The 15,225-nt window shown below is 45.3% G+C and overlaps 1 protein-coding gene across 4 annotated transcripts in view; it reads left to right on the top strand.

Moving 5' to 3' along the window:
• pkn2a (protein kinase N2a) overlaps nucleotides 1-15,225 on the top strand; it is a 61,635-nt gene that overhangs the window by 35,899 nt on the left and 10,511 nt on the right. For all 4 annotated transcript variants that reach the window (XM_057857401.1, XM_057857400.1, XM_057857399.1 and 1 more), the window contains exons 5-13: nucleotides 6,812-6,941; nucleotides 7,017-7,162; nucleotides 8,238-8,451; nucleotides 8,536-8,721; nucleotides 8,795-8,904; nucleotides 8,990-9,133; nucleotides 9,205-9,280; nucleotides 9,345-9,501; nucleotides 9,570-9,702. In XM_057857401.1, the coding sequence (XP_057713384.1) occupies nucleotides 6,812-6,941; nucleotides 7,017-7,162; nucleotides 8,238-8,451; nucleotides 8,536-8,721; nucleotides 8,795-8,904; nucleotides 8,990-9,133; nucleotides 9,205-9,280; nucleotides 9,345-9,501; nucleotides 9,570-9,702 (1,296 nt within the window). The remainder of the gene's footprint in view (nucleotides 1-6,811; nucleotides 6,942-7,016; nucleotides 7,163-8,237; nucleotides 8,452-8,535; nucleotides 8,722-8,794; nucleotides 8,905-8,989; nucleotides 9,134-9,204; nucleotides 9,281-9,344; nucleotides 9,502-9,569; nucleotides 9,703-15,225) is intronic.

Below are 15,225 nucleotides of genomic sequence, written 5' to 3'. Positions count from 1 at the left end.
TGACTATAGATAATGCTACAAATACTGTTAATTCAGTACGTGACACAGATGGATTTGGACCACAAATAGGATGTGTTGCTCATGTAGTAAACCTAGCTGCTAAGAGAGCTGTAGCAATCAACAGTGTGCCCCGCCTCACCTTACAAGCAGTAACGATTGTTCTCAGCACTTTTATACTAAAGCACATAGATATTATGCACTAAAGTGCGTGTTTATATGATGGCAATTTAATTTTTGCTCGTTAGCAAAAAAAAAACAGACAAAAAGAAAAAAACGTAACAAAAAATAGTTTTTTTTTTTTTTCCCCAGAGCATTAAATGTATTGAATCGGATCAAAAATTGTGTCCCCCGTATCGAAAATCATACCGAACCGTGACTTAACTGTATCGTTGCATCCCTATGGAACACCATTGCAGAAGCTATGAGGGGAAAAGTTATTAAGTGCAATTTTATTTTTTTGGTTGTTGAAAAACACATTTTATTTATTCTGTGTTTCTGTGCAGTATTAATATTGTTGTCTTTTACTTAAGAGACATGGTGTATTGTTTTTAGTTGTGATTTCCTAAAAAGTATTTTTGAATTTAAGAGTAAATATTTATCGCGTTTAAATGGGTGTACTTGATCTATTAATATATACTGTATTCTCACTGTGTTATTGTAAATTGGCTCCCAAAAAAAAAAAAAAAAAAAATTTGGGGTGGGGGGCGCAATAATATCGCATATCGCAATAATTTATGAGATAAATTATCGCACACTAAAATTTGTTATCGCGACAGGCCTAAAAAATGTTTTGTTCATTTATTTTTATCTAATCAGAATGTACATTGTATTTTTGTTTGGTCAAAAGAAAAGCACCTTCAACCTGCCTTGTTCTTGACCGGCATGAATAAATGGACCCATGCTTGTATGAAAAAAAAATTGTGGACCTTCAAGATTTGTATTTGAGGATGCCTGGTCCGTCTAGATTCTCGACTAACGGCGCATTAACGAGTGTCTCCAAAGCTGACGTTTTACAGAAGAAACCTGCATTTTGCAGACGACGGCCCCCGGTTTGGCGAACCGGCTTCTATGCGGGAGGAGGAAACATTTGTTGAGGCGCACGCGGAGTGTCGTCCGCTTCTGTCCCGCTGGGATTTAAACCCCCAGCTATAATTTAGCCGTCGTCCGCACGTCGTATTCCCGAGATTCAGCCGGTCGACACTAAGGATGCAGCGATACTCGGTTTTATATTGAACCGTTCGATACGCCCTCTTGGATTTAGGACACTAAAACATTGGATCCAAATGAAAGCTCCCAAAATGTATTTTCCAAAAGTATTTTTTTCGTCTCGCTCGCCAAAATGTCGGCACAACTTGGCCTTGAAAAAACAAACTGCCGTTAGCAGCCCCCTTCCTCAACTCCTCCCCCAAACTGCCTGAAAGGTGGGAGGTGTGGATCGTTGCTCGTGAAGAAAGACAGCAACTTAAGGCGGCGGCTCACCGGCTTCAGTGTCGTGCTGTTGTCGTGTTGTTTGGCAGCGTTTTGGGTGAGCTGATATGCTATCCCCACTCGTACATATTTAACAAAAACTGTCTTTCCAGATACGTCCAACAAAGTCCGCCAATATATTGTCGCCGACTTGGCTGCTACGAACAACCTCGCTTTGACGATAGACCGCCGGACATCCCGGGACGACACTGAGAGCTATCTCACGGTTACATCTTGAACAATGAGTGGCAAATTAAGAACGCTGTACTTCAAACTCGTCCCGTTTATGAAAGTCGATTGTCAAATGCTGTTGTTGTGCGCTAATGAGCAGACGTGACGTTAAGTTTTTTTAATGCTCGCTCGACAACACTCGCGCGCACACACTAGATATCATCAAATGGCAACCTAGATATGCTATGTTAACACCCCCCCCCCCCCAAAGTCCCATGCTATTGGCTGCGTGAGCCCAGAGTTGGATGCGTAGTCCATATACTGCATCGATGAATTAAAAAACGCCATGACTGAATGGAAGTTAAGCAGGCCAAATCTATGACTATAGATAATGCTGATAATTTTCTTCATTCAGTACGTGACGCAGATGGAGTCGCACCACGAATAGGATGTTTTTCTCACGTGGTAAACATACCTGCTAAGAGAGTAAAAGCAATCCACAGTGTGCCCCGCCTCACTTTGCAAACAGTAAAGATAGTTCTCAGCACTTTTATACAAAATTTCTTCAGATCAGTAAGAAGTAAGCACATAAATATGATGCACTATAATGCATGTTTATATGATGGCCTTATTTGCTTGGTAGCAAAATAAAACAAAAAGAAACACTTGTATTTTTTCTGTCAGAGCATTAAATGTATTGAAACGAATCGAAAATGGCGTCCCTCGTATCGAAAATCGTGCCGAACCATGGCTTAACTGTATCGTTGCATGCAGGGTGCACTTTCTCTAGAAATTGAAATCCGGCGCTAGCTACCTCCACGTGCGATCACACGGACGTACGATCCTTTCGACGACCGACATGAAATTAGACTCATCGTTTGTATCGACATCGGACGACTTGCTCGAAATATGTCGATCGATGTCGGCGTCGCAATTTTATCGTTTTCCCGCTAGTAGGGTTGGGCATGGAGAATCGAGCATCGACGGGAACCGGTTCTAACACGCCGACGCTCCCGGTATCTATCGAATTTTTAAATTTCGATGCCCTGACCGCCGAGCGGAAAAAATTGCTCGAGTTTCAAGACTGATATTTATGTATATACAGGTTATAATTAGCCCTGTGAGAAGTTCATTTAATTTCAAAACACGTTGAGAAGTTAAGACTTTAATATCAACTATGCAATTTTTTGGACCTTGCTTAATTGTTTTGACCCTGCCTCTTTTAAGAATCGGAATCGGGAATCGTTCGGAACCGGAATCGAGGCGTGGAATCGGAACCGGACTCGTTCCATTTCAAACGATGCCCGGCCCTACCCGCGAGACTGATTTTCTTGCGAAAGAAATCAACGTGGGTCTCAAGAAGGTGATGGAAAAAGGTGACACTTACCATTGAAATGGCGTATCGCAAACAACGCGTCACTTTTGCTCATTAATATTCACGGCGTTAGCAATTGTCGCGAGGCGGGTCAACCTCCCATTTGCCCCTAATAGTAAATGCATGGAAATAGAATTGGTAGGTTTATATCATTCGTACACTATCTGAAAATGATGTCCCCGGTGCCAAATTCACTGGTAAAGATGCGGAAGAACATACAAATGTTCAGTCAAAGAGATGGTTTGAGTATCGAGGGCTGAAAAATAGCTGACCTGATCCAGAGTTAGCTTTTTTATCGACACCTTTTTCTTGTGTGCATTGCCTTACGCCCCTGACAATGACATTCTTCTGTTTCAACACTTTATCCATTACCACCATATGCCCTGTCTTTCTTATATCCTCTGGTTGTCTCTGAGTGTTCTTAGGGGAAATTTGCATTGCTATTTTTGCATAGCGATCACAAATGCTACTCGGTGACAGCCAACGAACACTTTTCATTTTTCCATTAATAACAAATCTTAATTCTACATTTATTTACACTTCCCCCTAGAGCAGGGCGGTAAACCGAAAATTTACCGTCACCGAAATTCTTAACGATGACCGACGTAATTTTGACCATGTCGGTAAATTCGGTAAATTAATAAAACAAGAAAATATAGTCTTTTCATCCCGCTTTGATTCTGTGTTGTTCGTCTATGTTCATTCCCCTTTAAGAAAGCAGTGAATGTGCTTACGTAGGGAGTCACGTGATCATCAGGAAGCCAATCAGACAAAAGCCCGGTAAGCTAACGCTAGCAGCTAACGCTACAAGCAAAACGTGATGGAGTGTGGCTTAAGGGAGGTTCACCAAACTTTCAACCGACATTTAGTAGACTCTTGGTGGCATCCAGACGGGCTTTCACCCGCTGTCGTCCTTTGTTCTCACGATTTCCGGAGATGGTGCTTTCAGTGCTTTCTACTGGTAGCGAGGCTAACGCTAGCTAGCGGCTAACGCTACTTATGAACGTTATGGAGTCGGATAGCGGCTCTAACGTCGAAACGGCTGAACTTAATGAGTGGATTGGGCACGGACTGCATCTAGCAATTACTATGTGGCGTTATTTTGTATCTGTGTGTGATTCCTCTGATAGCTTTTGTGATGGTAAAGCATTCAGCATAAAGTAGAATCCAACGGCAAAACTTATAATGACCGAGAAATGGCCCCAGCTATTTTTATTGTGCGTGCACTTATTGAAAAATGCACTGGGGGGGGGGGACCTTTAACCATAAAGTAAACACTTGTATTTAATAATTATGTCACAGCAGCCATTAACAATAAGTTGTCTTTTTGAAGTGTACTGTTCAAGCTGCAAGTCATTTGTGTTACAATTACATGTTTGCACATGCATATTGATTTTGACAATATACATTGTTCAAGTCATACACGCTGTTATAAATGTTCATACTTGAATTCTTATTGCTTACAATACATTTTTATAAACTTAATGTTTAGACTGCATGTACAATTGTTAAATACAGTATATCAAATTGAATGCTGGTAAATAAATCAACAAGAAATAGTTAATCTGTATTTCATGCATTGATTCAGATTTTCAAATTATATAACAGTCCGCTTGGGCGAATTTATCGGCATTTATCGTTATCTAGATAAATCTGCTCAATTTATCGTGATACATGTTTAAGGCCATATCGCCCAGCCCTACTTCCCCCTTACTAAAGTTGTTGTTGTTGTTTTTTTTACAACAGAAAAGATAACGACAAAGGCAGTCAGATCCCATTTTCATTTTTTTTCAGGTCATTCATTGTCAGACAGAATCAGCATGGCTAAAAAATAAGTCAAAATGGCGTCCTCTGTAGGACCGTGGCCCCCGACAAAATGTTTGCATATGAAGGTGAACGGCTTCACCCGGCGGGAGTTAAACTGGTCTTTTGGACGTCAGCAAAAATGGATCCATTCTTCATTTTTTCCCCTTTTTTGGCTTCGGGAAACGTATGAAGAAAACATCCTTCATATGTCGTCATGTCTAGAGTCGTTTCTATAAGTTCTGTAGCAGCAGTGTTTACTCCGCATGTTCTTTTTTGAAAGATTACTGACAGAAAACAAACATAATAACATGTTGTATGTGAGGGCGCGTCTATGTTGACCCACTTCCGGGTTAAGATGGCGACGTCAAGCTCTAAAAATAGCATTTGTGCGGTACGCTATTAAGGATAGAAAAATATGAGCACGGTGTGCACATCCGTCAACTGGCTCGACAATTCGGCCGGAATACGTCTAAGAGCCTGAAGGCGACTTTCGTTACTGGATCGGGGTTTAACACGTTTTGAATCATTCATTTCACAACTTGTGCAACGCAACACTTATAGACAGAGGCGTACCAAGGGTCCCCGGGGGCCCCAGGCAACAAGCAACATGGGGCCCATCGAGCGTGTGCAAGTAGGGGGACCAGTTGGACTTGGAGCAGTAGAGGAAAAAAAAGAGTAGCAAAACAAAAATACCACCATCGGATGCGGCGGTATATACATTTGTGTGAAATCAGTAGTCAGATTGGCCCTACGACCCACCAAATTCAAATTATTCCGCAAAAAACACTGATTGGTGGACTACCGAACGAAATGAGTATTAAATTTGCTACTAAAATTGTTTAGGATTATTTTAGATGCACATATGTTATATTTTTCTTATAGAGTATTCGACGAGGAATACAATAGACCCATTAATAGACTTCTTTGGAAAAATCACCATCTCTTGAAGTAGTCACTTGAATAATGAGGTGGCCTGTGAAAATCAACGTAAAACAACTTGGCAACGTCTTGGACTTTCTAGAGAGTACTTGGTGAGTCACTCTTTAAACAATCTTGTGGTAACAATAGCTGATTGGACTTTCTTAAGTATGTATAATCTACGTGACATGGTTAGTGCTGATTGGGATTGAAAACAGAATCGTTAGTTAATCTGCCAAATGATTCCATTGTATTGAAACACTCCCTACACTTGTCGCTGCAACAGTGCAGTAAAGCTGCGTGTGCTAAATCTGTTGGCCCTCTGGGGGCCCCTAGTGGCCGGGGGCCCTGGGCAATTGCCTGGTTTGCCTAAGGGGACGCGACGCCTCTGCTTATAGATACCGTTCGCCGTAGCCGACGCCAACGACAGCAGAACACTGAAAGAGATAGTCTGCTCTCTGCCGTACCGCTCTCGTTCTCTCGACGGTCACGCGGTGTTTTCGGGAGCGGCGCGCAAAAGGCAACCGACCGCCACATTAGAAACCCATTCGTTATATTATTACATTTGTATTTATAATTGATTTGTTTTGCCATTTGTAATTGTACCTGCGGTATTTAATGATGAAGAATTTGACGGAGGTTTTTAGGCTGCGTGTGGAACAAATGAATCAAATTGTAATGTATTCTTACCAGAAAAATCCCGCTTGACATACAAACCAGGTCCTGGAACAAATTCGGTTTGAATGTAGAGGTACCACTGTATTTGTATTTTTGCACTTGTAAATTCAAACTCCATAATTAGCATGGATATTGATATAAAGGCAGTTTTGAAATCCAACGTAAAGAATGCTTCTTCTGGATTCTAGTGAACACAGTGATATTTTTTCCAAAATGATGGCAAATTCATCTGACTCTTTGACCGCTTTGTGAATAACGGTTAGCCCAAGCCATGACGTAAGCTATCGTAGGCTTCTGCCGAGAAATAGCCCTCCTCCTTTTGACGTCGGGGAGGGAGGAAATTGCTCCTATCGGAGAGGTTGCTTTTTTGGTTTAAATTTCTCCTTTTGCGCCTAGGATCGCAAATTACTGGCGACGGCGCAGCAGTTGCTTCAGGACAGTAAGATGAAGATCGAGTTCATCAGAATGCAGATCCTCAAGGCCAGCCAGTCCAACGAGCTGAGCTTCGAGAACAACGACGTGATGGGTAAAGCGCGGGTCTTTCGGGTTCCGTCCGTCATTGGACCGCCAGCCGCTCAAGTTGTCGCTCGTCCTCCTCCAGACAAGGCCGTCATCAGCCCTTTGGACCTTCGGGTGGAGGAGTTGTGTCACCACGCCAGGATTGAGTCCGCGGTGGCGGAGGGAGCCAAGAACGTTATGAAACTCCTGGGCACGGGAAAAGTCACAGAGAAAAGGGCACATTTAGAGGTAATCGTCAATATTTCAAAGATAACCTAGATGATATTCCCGCTTTGATGTAGAGACGGACCGTTTTCGTGACCCGTACCGATTATCAGTAGTCGGAGGGGCCGACGATAGATCTTTGGAGCCGATGTTCACCAAATTTGAATCCTACTGAACTTGATGAAAACGCCAAAGGCGTTTTTCTTGTATCACACAAATAGAAAATAATAGCTCCAGAATTGCCTGACTCAGAAACATCTCTGATAAAGTTGGGGGAAAAAAGGTGAAATAAATAACTCTGAAATCGTTTTCACCAGTAAACCACACGACCTCGTCTAGGTATCCTTGAGCAAGATACTAATTCCCACATTGCTACGTCAGCAGTAGGTAGACGGAAGCGCTTTGAGGGCGGAAAGGCACGTAACGCCCTTTACCGTGACCATTTAACCAATCGGAGGACGCGGGAGAGAGAGGCGCCGCCGGCCGCATCCGAGCCGCAATAACCCAGTCGTAAATGGATTTTTGTCCTATCGGCCCGTCGGATTAAAAAAGGCCGATACCGATATACGTGGACCCGTCTCTACTTAAATGTACCGCAGGCTAATGGTAACCGTCATTTCAAAACTCATCTCTCAACACGTCGGCCGGTATCGAGGGCGATAGGCGTCCGAGCCGTCGGTCGGAACGACGGCTCCGAGGGAATTGTTCATTTCGCCGACAACGGCGTACAAATATTATTCCTAGTTTGAGATGTATCGCTTCCTTGACAGATGACGGCTTTCCTATCCGTTATGCCTTTGGCGATATCTCTTTGAGTTGTTTTTTTTTTTTTGCCATGGGATAGCTTCCGTGTCGGTACTTTGCTACAAGCTCTGAAGTACTATCCGGTGTCTCGTACTCTTGATCACGTGGACCATTTTTTGGCCGTGGACGCGACAGCATAAGAAAGTGCTTCCGATGAACAGGTCTGTCACGCGTGTAAGGTGACCGCGCTCAGATAAAATAGGATGTTAAATGAAATAGCGAGCGACGAACGCTGAAATAGGACACTAAAATGGATGAAAGTGAAAGAAAAAAAAGAATTCATTTTCTTTGACAGGCCCAGGCTCGCTTCAACGAATCCAGCCAAAAGCTGGACCTCCTGCGCCACTCGTTGGAGCGGCGCCTCGGCGAACTGCCCAAGAACCACCCGCGCAACGGCGGCATCGTGGAAGAACTGTCACTTTTGTCCACGCCGGTCCTCAGCCCGCGATCCGGCATCATCTCTGCACAAAACCAGTACAGCACGGTGACCAAGCCCGCTGCGCTCACAGGTGCCTCGGGCGAGCCCAAAGCCGGGTGGCAAATTGCCCTTTTTTCACGGGGTGATATTTTCGGGGCCTCGGCTACCCTACCAGGTACCTTAGACGTCAGGCTCATGGGCTGTCAAGACCTTCTGGAAAATGTTCCCGGCCGCTCCAAAGCCGCCTCCGTCCCCCTACCCGGCTGGAGTCCCGGCGAAACGCGCTCGTCTTTCATTAGCAGAGCCAACCGCAACCGCGGCGTCAGCTCGCGGAACGTGACCAAAAGCGAAGAGCTCTCCAGTAAGTACTGTGAGTAAGAAGAAATGGCCGGCCGGCAGGCTTTTTCCTGGGGAGTTTCTGCTTCTTTCCTCAGATGAGATTAGTGCCGTTTTAAAGTTAGACAACACGGTGGTGGGTCAGACCAGCTGGAGGCCGGTCAGCAACCAGGCCTGGGACCACAAGTTTACGTTGGAGCTGGACAGGGTAACGTACCACGCGCGCGCGCCCGTCCGACCGACGGCTAGCTCACGAGTCGGCCTCTCGTCCCCCTCGCTCCCCGGCTTTCTAGTCGCGGGAGCTGGAGATCTCGGTGTACTGGCGTGACTGGCGCTCCCTTTGCGCCGTCAAGTTCCTACGTCTGGAGGACTTCCTGGACAACCAGCGTCACGGCATGTGTTTGTACTTGGAGCCGCAGGGGATGCTTTTCGCCGAGGTCGGCCGAGGCCCGCCCGCGCTCGTACTCGCTCCTCCGATCGTTCCAACTCCTTGGCGTCTCTCCTTTAGGTCACCTTTTTTAATCCCGTCATCGAGAGACGACCCAAGTTGCAAAGACAAAAGAAGATTTTCTCAAAGCAACAAGGTGAGCGAGCGGCTTTTTGCGGGGGCCGGGCCGGCTTCGGGCTTAATTGCCTTTCTCTCGCCAGGTAAGACTTTCCTGCGAGCCCCTCAGATGAACATCAACATCGCCACGTGGGGCCGTCTGGTGAGAAGAGCCGTCCCGACGGTCAGCTCCAACTCCTTCAGTCCGCAGGCGGCCGAGACCGGGTCCGGCGGCGTCCCCGGTTCGCCCGCGCCTAGCAGGCAAGCCGAGTTACCGCTCCGTTCCGGGGCGCGTGACCGTCGCCTTTCAACCGCGTCTCCGTCCGCAGCGCCTCGTTCGTGACCAAGCTGGACTTTGACAGAGAGCCCGCCCCGGGACCCAAGTACTACCCGGCGCTCGACGCAGTCCGCGAACCGCAGGAGCGGCGGCGCGACACGTTGCCCGATAAGGAAGAAGTACAGGTATTTGACGAGAACCTCGGTGGCTACGCGCCGGCCGCGGTCCGCTCCCTCTGAATTTCTTTCGTTTTGGAAACAAAATATGGATCCGTTCAACTTTTGGAGCCATCGAGCAAGTGGCAAAGTGTAATCACTCCGTCCGCTTCGCTTCAAAGTGGCTCAATTTGGTGTCGGTAATCAAAAGGAAGCTCATTTCTGATGGGATTGGGGAGGGGGAACAACCACCAAACATTTTATCTTAAAATGAAATCTGGCCATGTGTGGTGTTGGCTAATTTCCGCGACTTGAAATGTGTTTGTCCTTAGATTTATTTATTTTTTTTAACTCAACACATGTTGGCCTTTAACCTGAAATCTAAGAAGTACACATTGTCAGTTGTAAAAACTAGAGCTGAAACGAGTACTCGAGCAACTGGAGTAACTCGAGTTTAAAAACTGATCCGAGTAATTTTATTCACCTCGAGTAATGGTTTATTTTGACAGCTCTAAGCATCACGTTTTGCTCGGACTACTTTTAATGCGGGACAACGCGCTGTCACGTGCGGAGAGGAAGAAGGAAAAAAAAAACTTACTGCAGCCGACACAAACGACGCCGACGTTGCTAAATACTAGCCCACACGATGCTACGTTGGTACAGGTAGCGTCTGAGTCTCATAGAGATCACATGTATGTTGAACTAGATGCGATTTGACAGACTCGGCCGCATCTGGGCAGCGTTAGTAAACCGCCGCCATCTTAAAGCAGTAGAGCGCTAAGCGCTAATAAAGCGCGCTAAGCGCTAATAAATAAGATTAACGTGACTGTCGCTACTAGCTCACGTAACGTTACCCCTGCGGAGGGCTAGGTTACAATTAATTATGACCACTGTCGATGCGTGGCTAACGTGTCTTACATTCAGGTTTTAACATAACATAGCATTGTGGAGTGATGAGGGTGTAAAATAAAAACTTAATCATGCTAACTATCAATTTTAGCTCAGTAGTCATTGCTGGATAAAACACCAAGTAGCACTGGTCCGTAATGTGCTCCAATACAGCCTGTAACACTGCAAAAACTCCAAATCCTATCAGGACTTAGAGTTTAGACCAGTGCTTCTCAATTATTTTCTGTTACGCCCCCCCAAGCAAGAAGTAAATGTTTCGCGCCCCCCACAAACTCTCCGCCGCCACTGTAAATAGTATTATTCGTCTATAAAATTACTATTATAAATACGCATCTGCCTAACATTGTGTCCTTTTTTTCTAATAAAGAAAAAAAGTAACAGATCAACTTATAATAAAGTATAACTTTATTAACATTGTTTTGTTTGTAACAGAGAAGACTTGACGTGCATCAATTTGCCTGAATTAAAAAAAAAAAAAAAAGTCACATTCAAACTGTAAAAATACACTCAAGGTATTTTTGACCATTTGATACAGAAAAATAAAATGTAATAAAATCCGTAAATAATAACAAATTCAAATTGATTAGAAACATTTACTCATGAGGACAATATGCCAAAAAATTTGACCGAAAAAACAAAAATGAATAAAGGGGAAAAAAAGTGTCCTTGGACAGAAGGACAGTTTTTATTTTTGCTGCTCACACTCAGTATTACCTCCTTTGCAATGGTGTGGAGTCATTTTGCAATGAGCATGCTAACAATGCTCACTGGTTTACTGATTTAACACTGACAAAGCAGGACTATTGTTGGCAATATTCGGCACGTTTTCGCTGAAAAACAATCAAGCGGCTTATCAATGAGATTGGGGTCGAATGTCTTTAAGTGGCCTCTTAATTGATTTGGCTTCTGGCTGTCCGCTATAATTATTTTCAGACACAGTAAACAGTAGTCTTTCCTCATCACCCCACTGTATTAAAAGTCAAAGCTAAAAGGCAAACGGCACGAAAAAAGCGCATTCTCGGCGGCCGAGGTAGAACCGTAGGTGAGGGCGGTCGTCGTGACGATCCCAAGCCGAAAATGGCACTTCTCGGGCGGCGACGTGAGAACCGGACAAGACAGTGGATCGCTGCGTGAGAGAGTCCGGTCGGAAAACGGCTTTCGAAAACGGCGGCGGCGCACTGCTCTTCATATCTGTTTTCTGTGTGCTGAGTGCTCTTCCTTAGTTCAAAAATACTGCACGCACTCTGAAAATGAGAGCGCCACTGCCACCCACTGAGTGGATGTGCAAGTACACTTTATTCCAGTCCGGCAAAAAAAAAGAAAAAAGCATGTTCCCCGAGGACACATGCGCCCCCCCCTGGCATCGCTCTGCGCCCACCCAGGGGGGCGCGCCCCACTATTTGAGAAGTACTGGTTTAGACTAACTTAAAACTTAACTAGAACTTAAAAATGGCTTGACACAAAGAGAAATTCAATTGAAACACGTGGGAAAAAAATCCTAACTTTTAAGTGATGTGTGTTATCAAGCGTAACGGCATTTTTAGGTAAGACATATATATATATATATATATATATATATATATTTTTTTTTTTTCTTTAATAAGATCTAAGTTTTTTGAGTGAAAGCAGTGAATTAGTCTTTTTTTATTCTAGTTACATCTGAGATGCAATTGTTGACCGTTTTCAACAATATACATCGAAAATAAAGACATTGATTGACTGAAAATGGATCAAGATTAGATGAAATGTCTTGTTTTCTCATGTATATTTATAATTGCTCTTCACCTAAAAATATATTGGTTTTATCCGATTACTCGATTAATCGATAGAATTTTCAGTCGATTACTCGATTACTAAAATATTCGATAGCTGCAGCCCTAGTAAAAACGTTTAAAAATTGCAATTGCCAGTAGAGTTGGGCATTGTTTGAATTTGATTCCGATCCCATGTTTCGATTCCGGTTTTGAACGATTCTCGAGTCCGATTCTTTTAAGAGGCAGGGTAAAAAAAAATTAGGCGGGGTCTAAAAATTTCAAGTTTAAAAAGTTATTAGTTCGTATTAATGTCTTCTGGATGATTTTTAAAATAATATGAATTTAAAATGAATCATTATTATTACTACCATTAATATGAAATATAATGAATTGTGTGAACTTCTCACAGGGCTATTTTGAACTTGCCAGTCTTTGAACTTGAATGTGATGAAGGAGTGCACTTTCACATCGATGTTTATTTTTCTAAAGCTCACGGAGAAAACATTAACACATTCTTTTGCCATACACGTACCTTAGCCGGGAGCTACGACAAAGCACGAGTATCAATACTTCTATTGATTATAATTTGAAGGTCTTTTCATACTGTTGATTGTAATGGAGGCGTCTACCGCTTTAAGATGGCGGCCGTTAGCCGACGCCAGCGAATCTGTCATTTCGCATCTAGTTCTATATTCGCGATATCGACCGTATACCTAACAGTTAATAATCAAGTTGATAATAGAACAAAATACAAAGAAAAAAAGGTATTTTACCTTTCGGGTGAGGCAATGTTCTCTCTCGCGCGATCGATGGCGCCTAACTCACTCAACGCCTAATGTGCTACTAATGTAATGAACCATCTGCGGGCTTAAAAAACCCCATATGAACGCGAGAAGCCTCGCGTACATATGGGTAGGACGTCGTCGACACGCTATCGACAATAAGACCGTCACGTCTGTACGCGTCATCGTACCGCGACACCCAAATTGAAACTGCAATTGGCCAGTAGGAAGGAGAATTCCACTACGGAGGCACGATGTGAATTATTATGGCCAATAGGGCAACGCTATCACATGGCGCGACATTTAAAAGCAGGAAGTACATCTTTTACAGTATTTTATATAGAGGTGCACGATAATTATCGGTCCGATAATAGGAATTATGACGTCATCCCAGTAAATCCAATAACAATATATGTTATCGGTCCTTTTAATAATATTTTTGGTGTCGGATTGGGATGTGTCCGTTTGTTTCCACTCATGTTTTGCCATTATGCAAAGTTTTGTTACTATTCTAGAGGCCGTATTTTTCTTTCACTGTGTTATAAACCTCCATCCATTATCCATCCATTATCTTCCGCTTAGCCCGGGGTCAGGTCGCGGGGGCAGCAGCTTTAGCAGGGAAGCCCAGACTTCCCTCTCCCCAGCCACTTCAGCCAGCTCCTCCGGCGGGATTCCAAGGCATTCCCAGGCCAGCCGAGTGACATAATGTCTCCAGCGTGTCCTGTGTCGACCCCGGGGCCTCCTGCCGGTGGGACATGCCCGGAATACCTCTCGAGGGAGGCGTCCAGGAGGCATCCGAACCAGATGCCGGAGCCACCTCAACTGGCTCCTCTCAACGCGGAGGAGTAGCGGCTCGACACCAAGCCCCTCCCAGATGACCGAGCTTCTCACCCTATCTCTAAGGGAGAGCCCGGACACCCTGCGGAGGAAACTCATTTCGGCCGCTTGTATCCGGGATCTTGTTCTTTCGGTCACGACCCACAGCTCGTGACCATAGGTGAGGGTAGGAACGTAGATCGACTGGTAAATCGAGAGCTTCACCTTTTGGCTCAGCTCCTTCTTCACCACAACGGACCGGTGCAGAGTCCGCATCACTGCAGACGCTGCACCGATCCGCCTGTCAATCTCCCGCTCCCTCCCACCCTCACTTGTGAACAAGACCCCAAGATACTTGAACTCCTCCACTTGGGGCAGGATCTCATCCCCGACCCAGAGAGGGCATGCCACCCTTTTCCGGCTGAGGACCATGGTCTCGGATTTTGAGGTGCTGATCTTCATCCCAACCGCTTCACACTCGGCTGCGAACCTTCCCAGTGAGAGTTGGAGGTCATGGCTTGATGAAGCCAACAGCACCACATCATCTGCAAAAAGCAGAGATGCAATGCTGAGGTCACCAAACCGGAAACCCTCAACGCTTCGGCTGCGCCTAGAAATTCTGTCCATAAAAATTATGAACAGAATCGGTGACAAAGGGCAGCCTTGGCGGAGTCCAATCCTCACTGGGAACAAATTCGACTTACTGCCGGCAATGCGGACCAGACTCTGACACCGGTCGTACAGGGACCGAACAGCCCTTACCAAGGGGCTCGGTACCCCGTACTCCCAGAGCACCCTCCACAGGATTCCCCTAGGCACACGGTCGAACGCCTTCTCCAAATCCACAAAACACATGTAGACTGGTTGGGCGAACTCCCATGCACCCTCGAGGACCCTGCTGAGGGTGTAGAGCTGGTCCACTGTTCCACGGCCCTGACGAAAACCAAACTGCTCCTCCTGAATCCGAGATTCGACTTCCCGATGGACCCTCCTCTCCAGCACCCCTGAATAGACTTTACCGGGGAGGCTGAGGAGTGTGATTCCTCTATAATTGGAACACACCCTCCGGTCCCCAAAAAGGGGGACCACCACCCCGGTCTGCCAATCAAGAGGCACTGTCCCCGATGTCCACATGATGTTGTAGAGGCGTATCAGCCATGACAGCCCTACAACATCCAGAGCCTTTAGGAACTCCGGGCGGATCTCATCCACCCCCGGGGCCTTGCCACCGAGGAGCGAACCAACCGCCTCAGTGACTTCAACCCCAGAGATCGAAGAGCCCACCTCAGAGT

Source organism: Corythoichthys intestinalis, chromosome 14, assembly GCF_030265065.1.
Source record: "Corythoichthys intestinalis isolate RoL2023-P3 chromosome 14, ASM3026506v1, whole genome shotgun sequence".
Classification (NCBI taxonomy): Eukaryota; Metazoa; Chordata; class Actinopteri; order Syngnathiformes; family Syngnathidae; genus Corythoichthys; species Corythoichthys intestinalis.
Note: the sequence above shows the minus strand (reverse complement) of the source record. Positions and strands in the feature narration are given on the sequence as shown.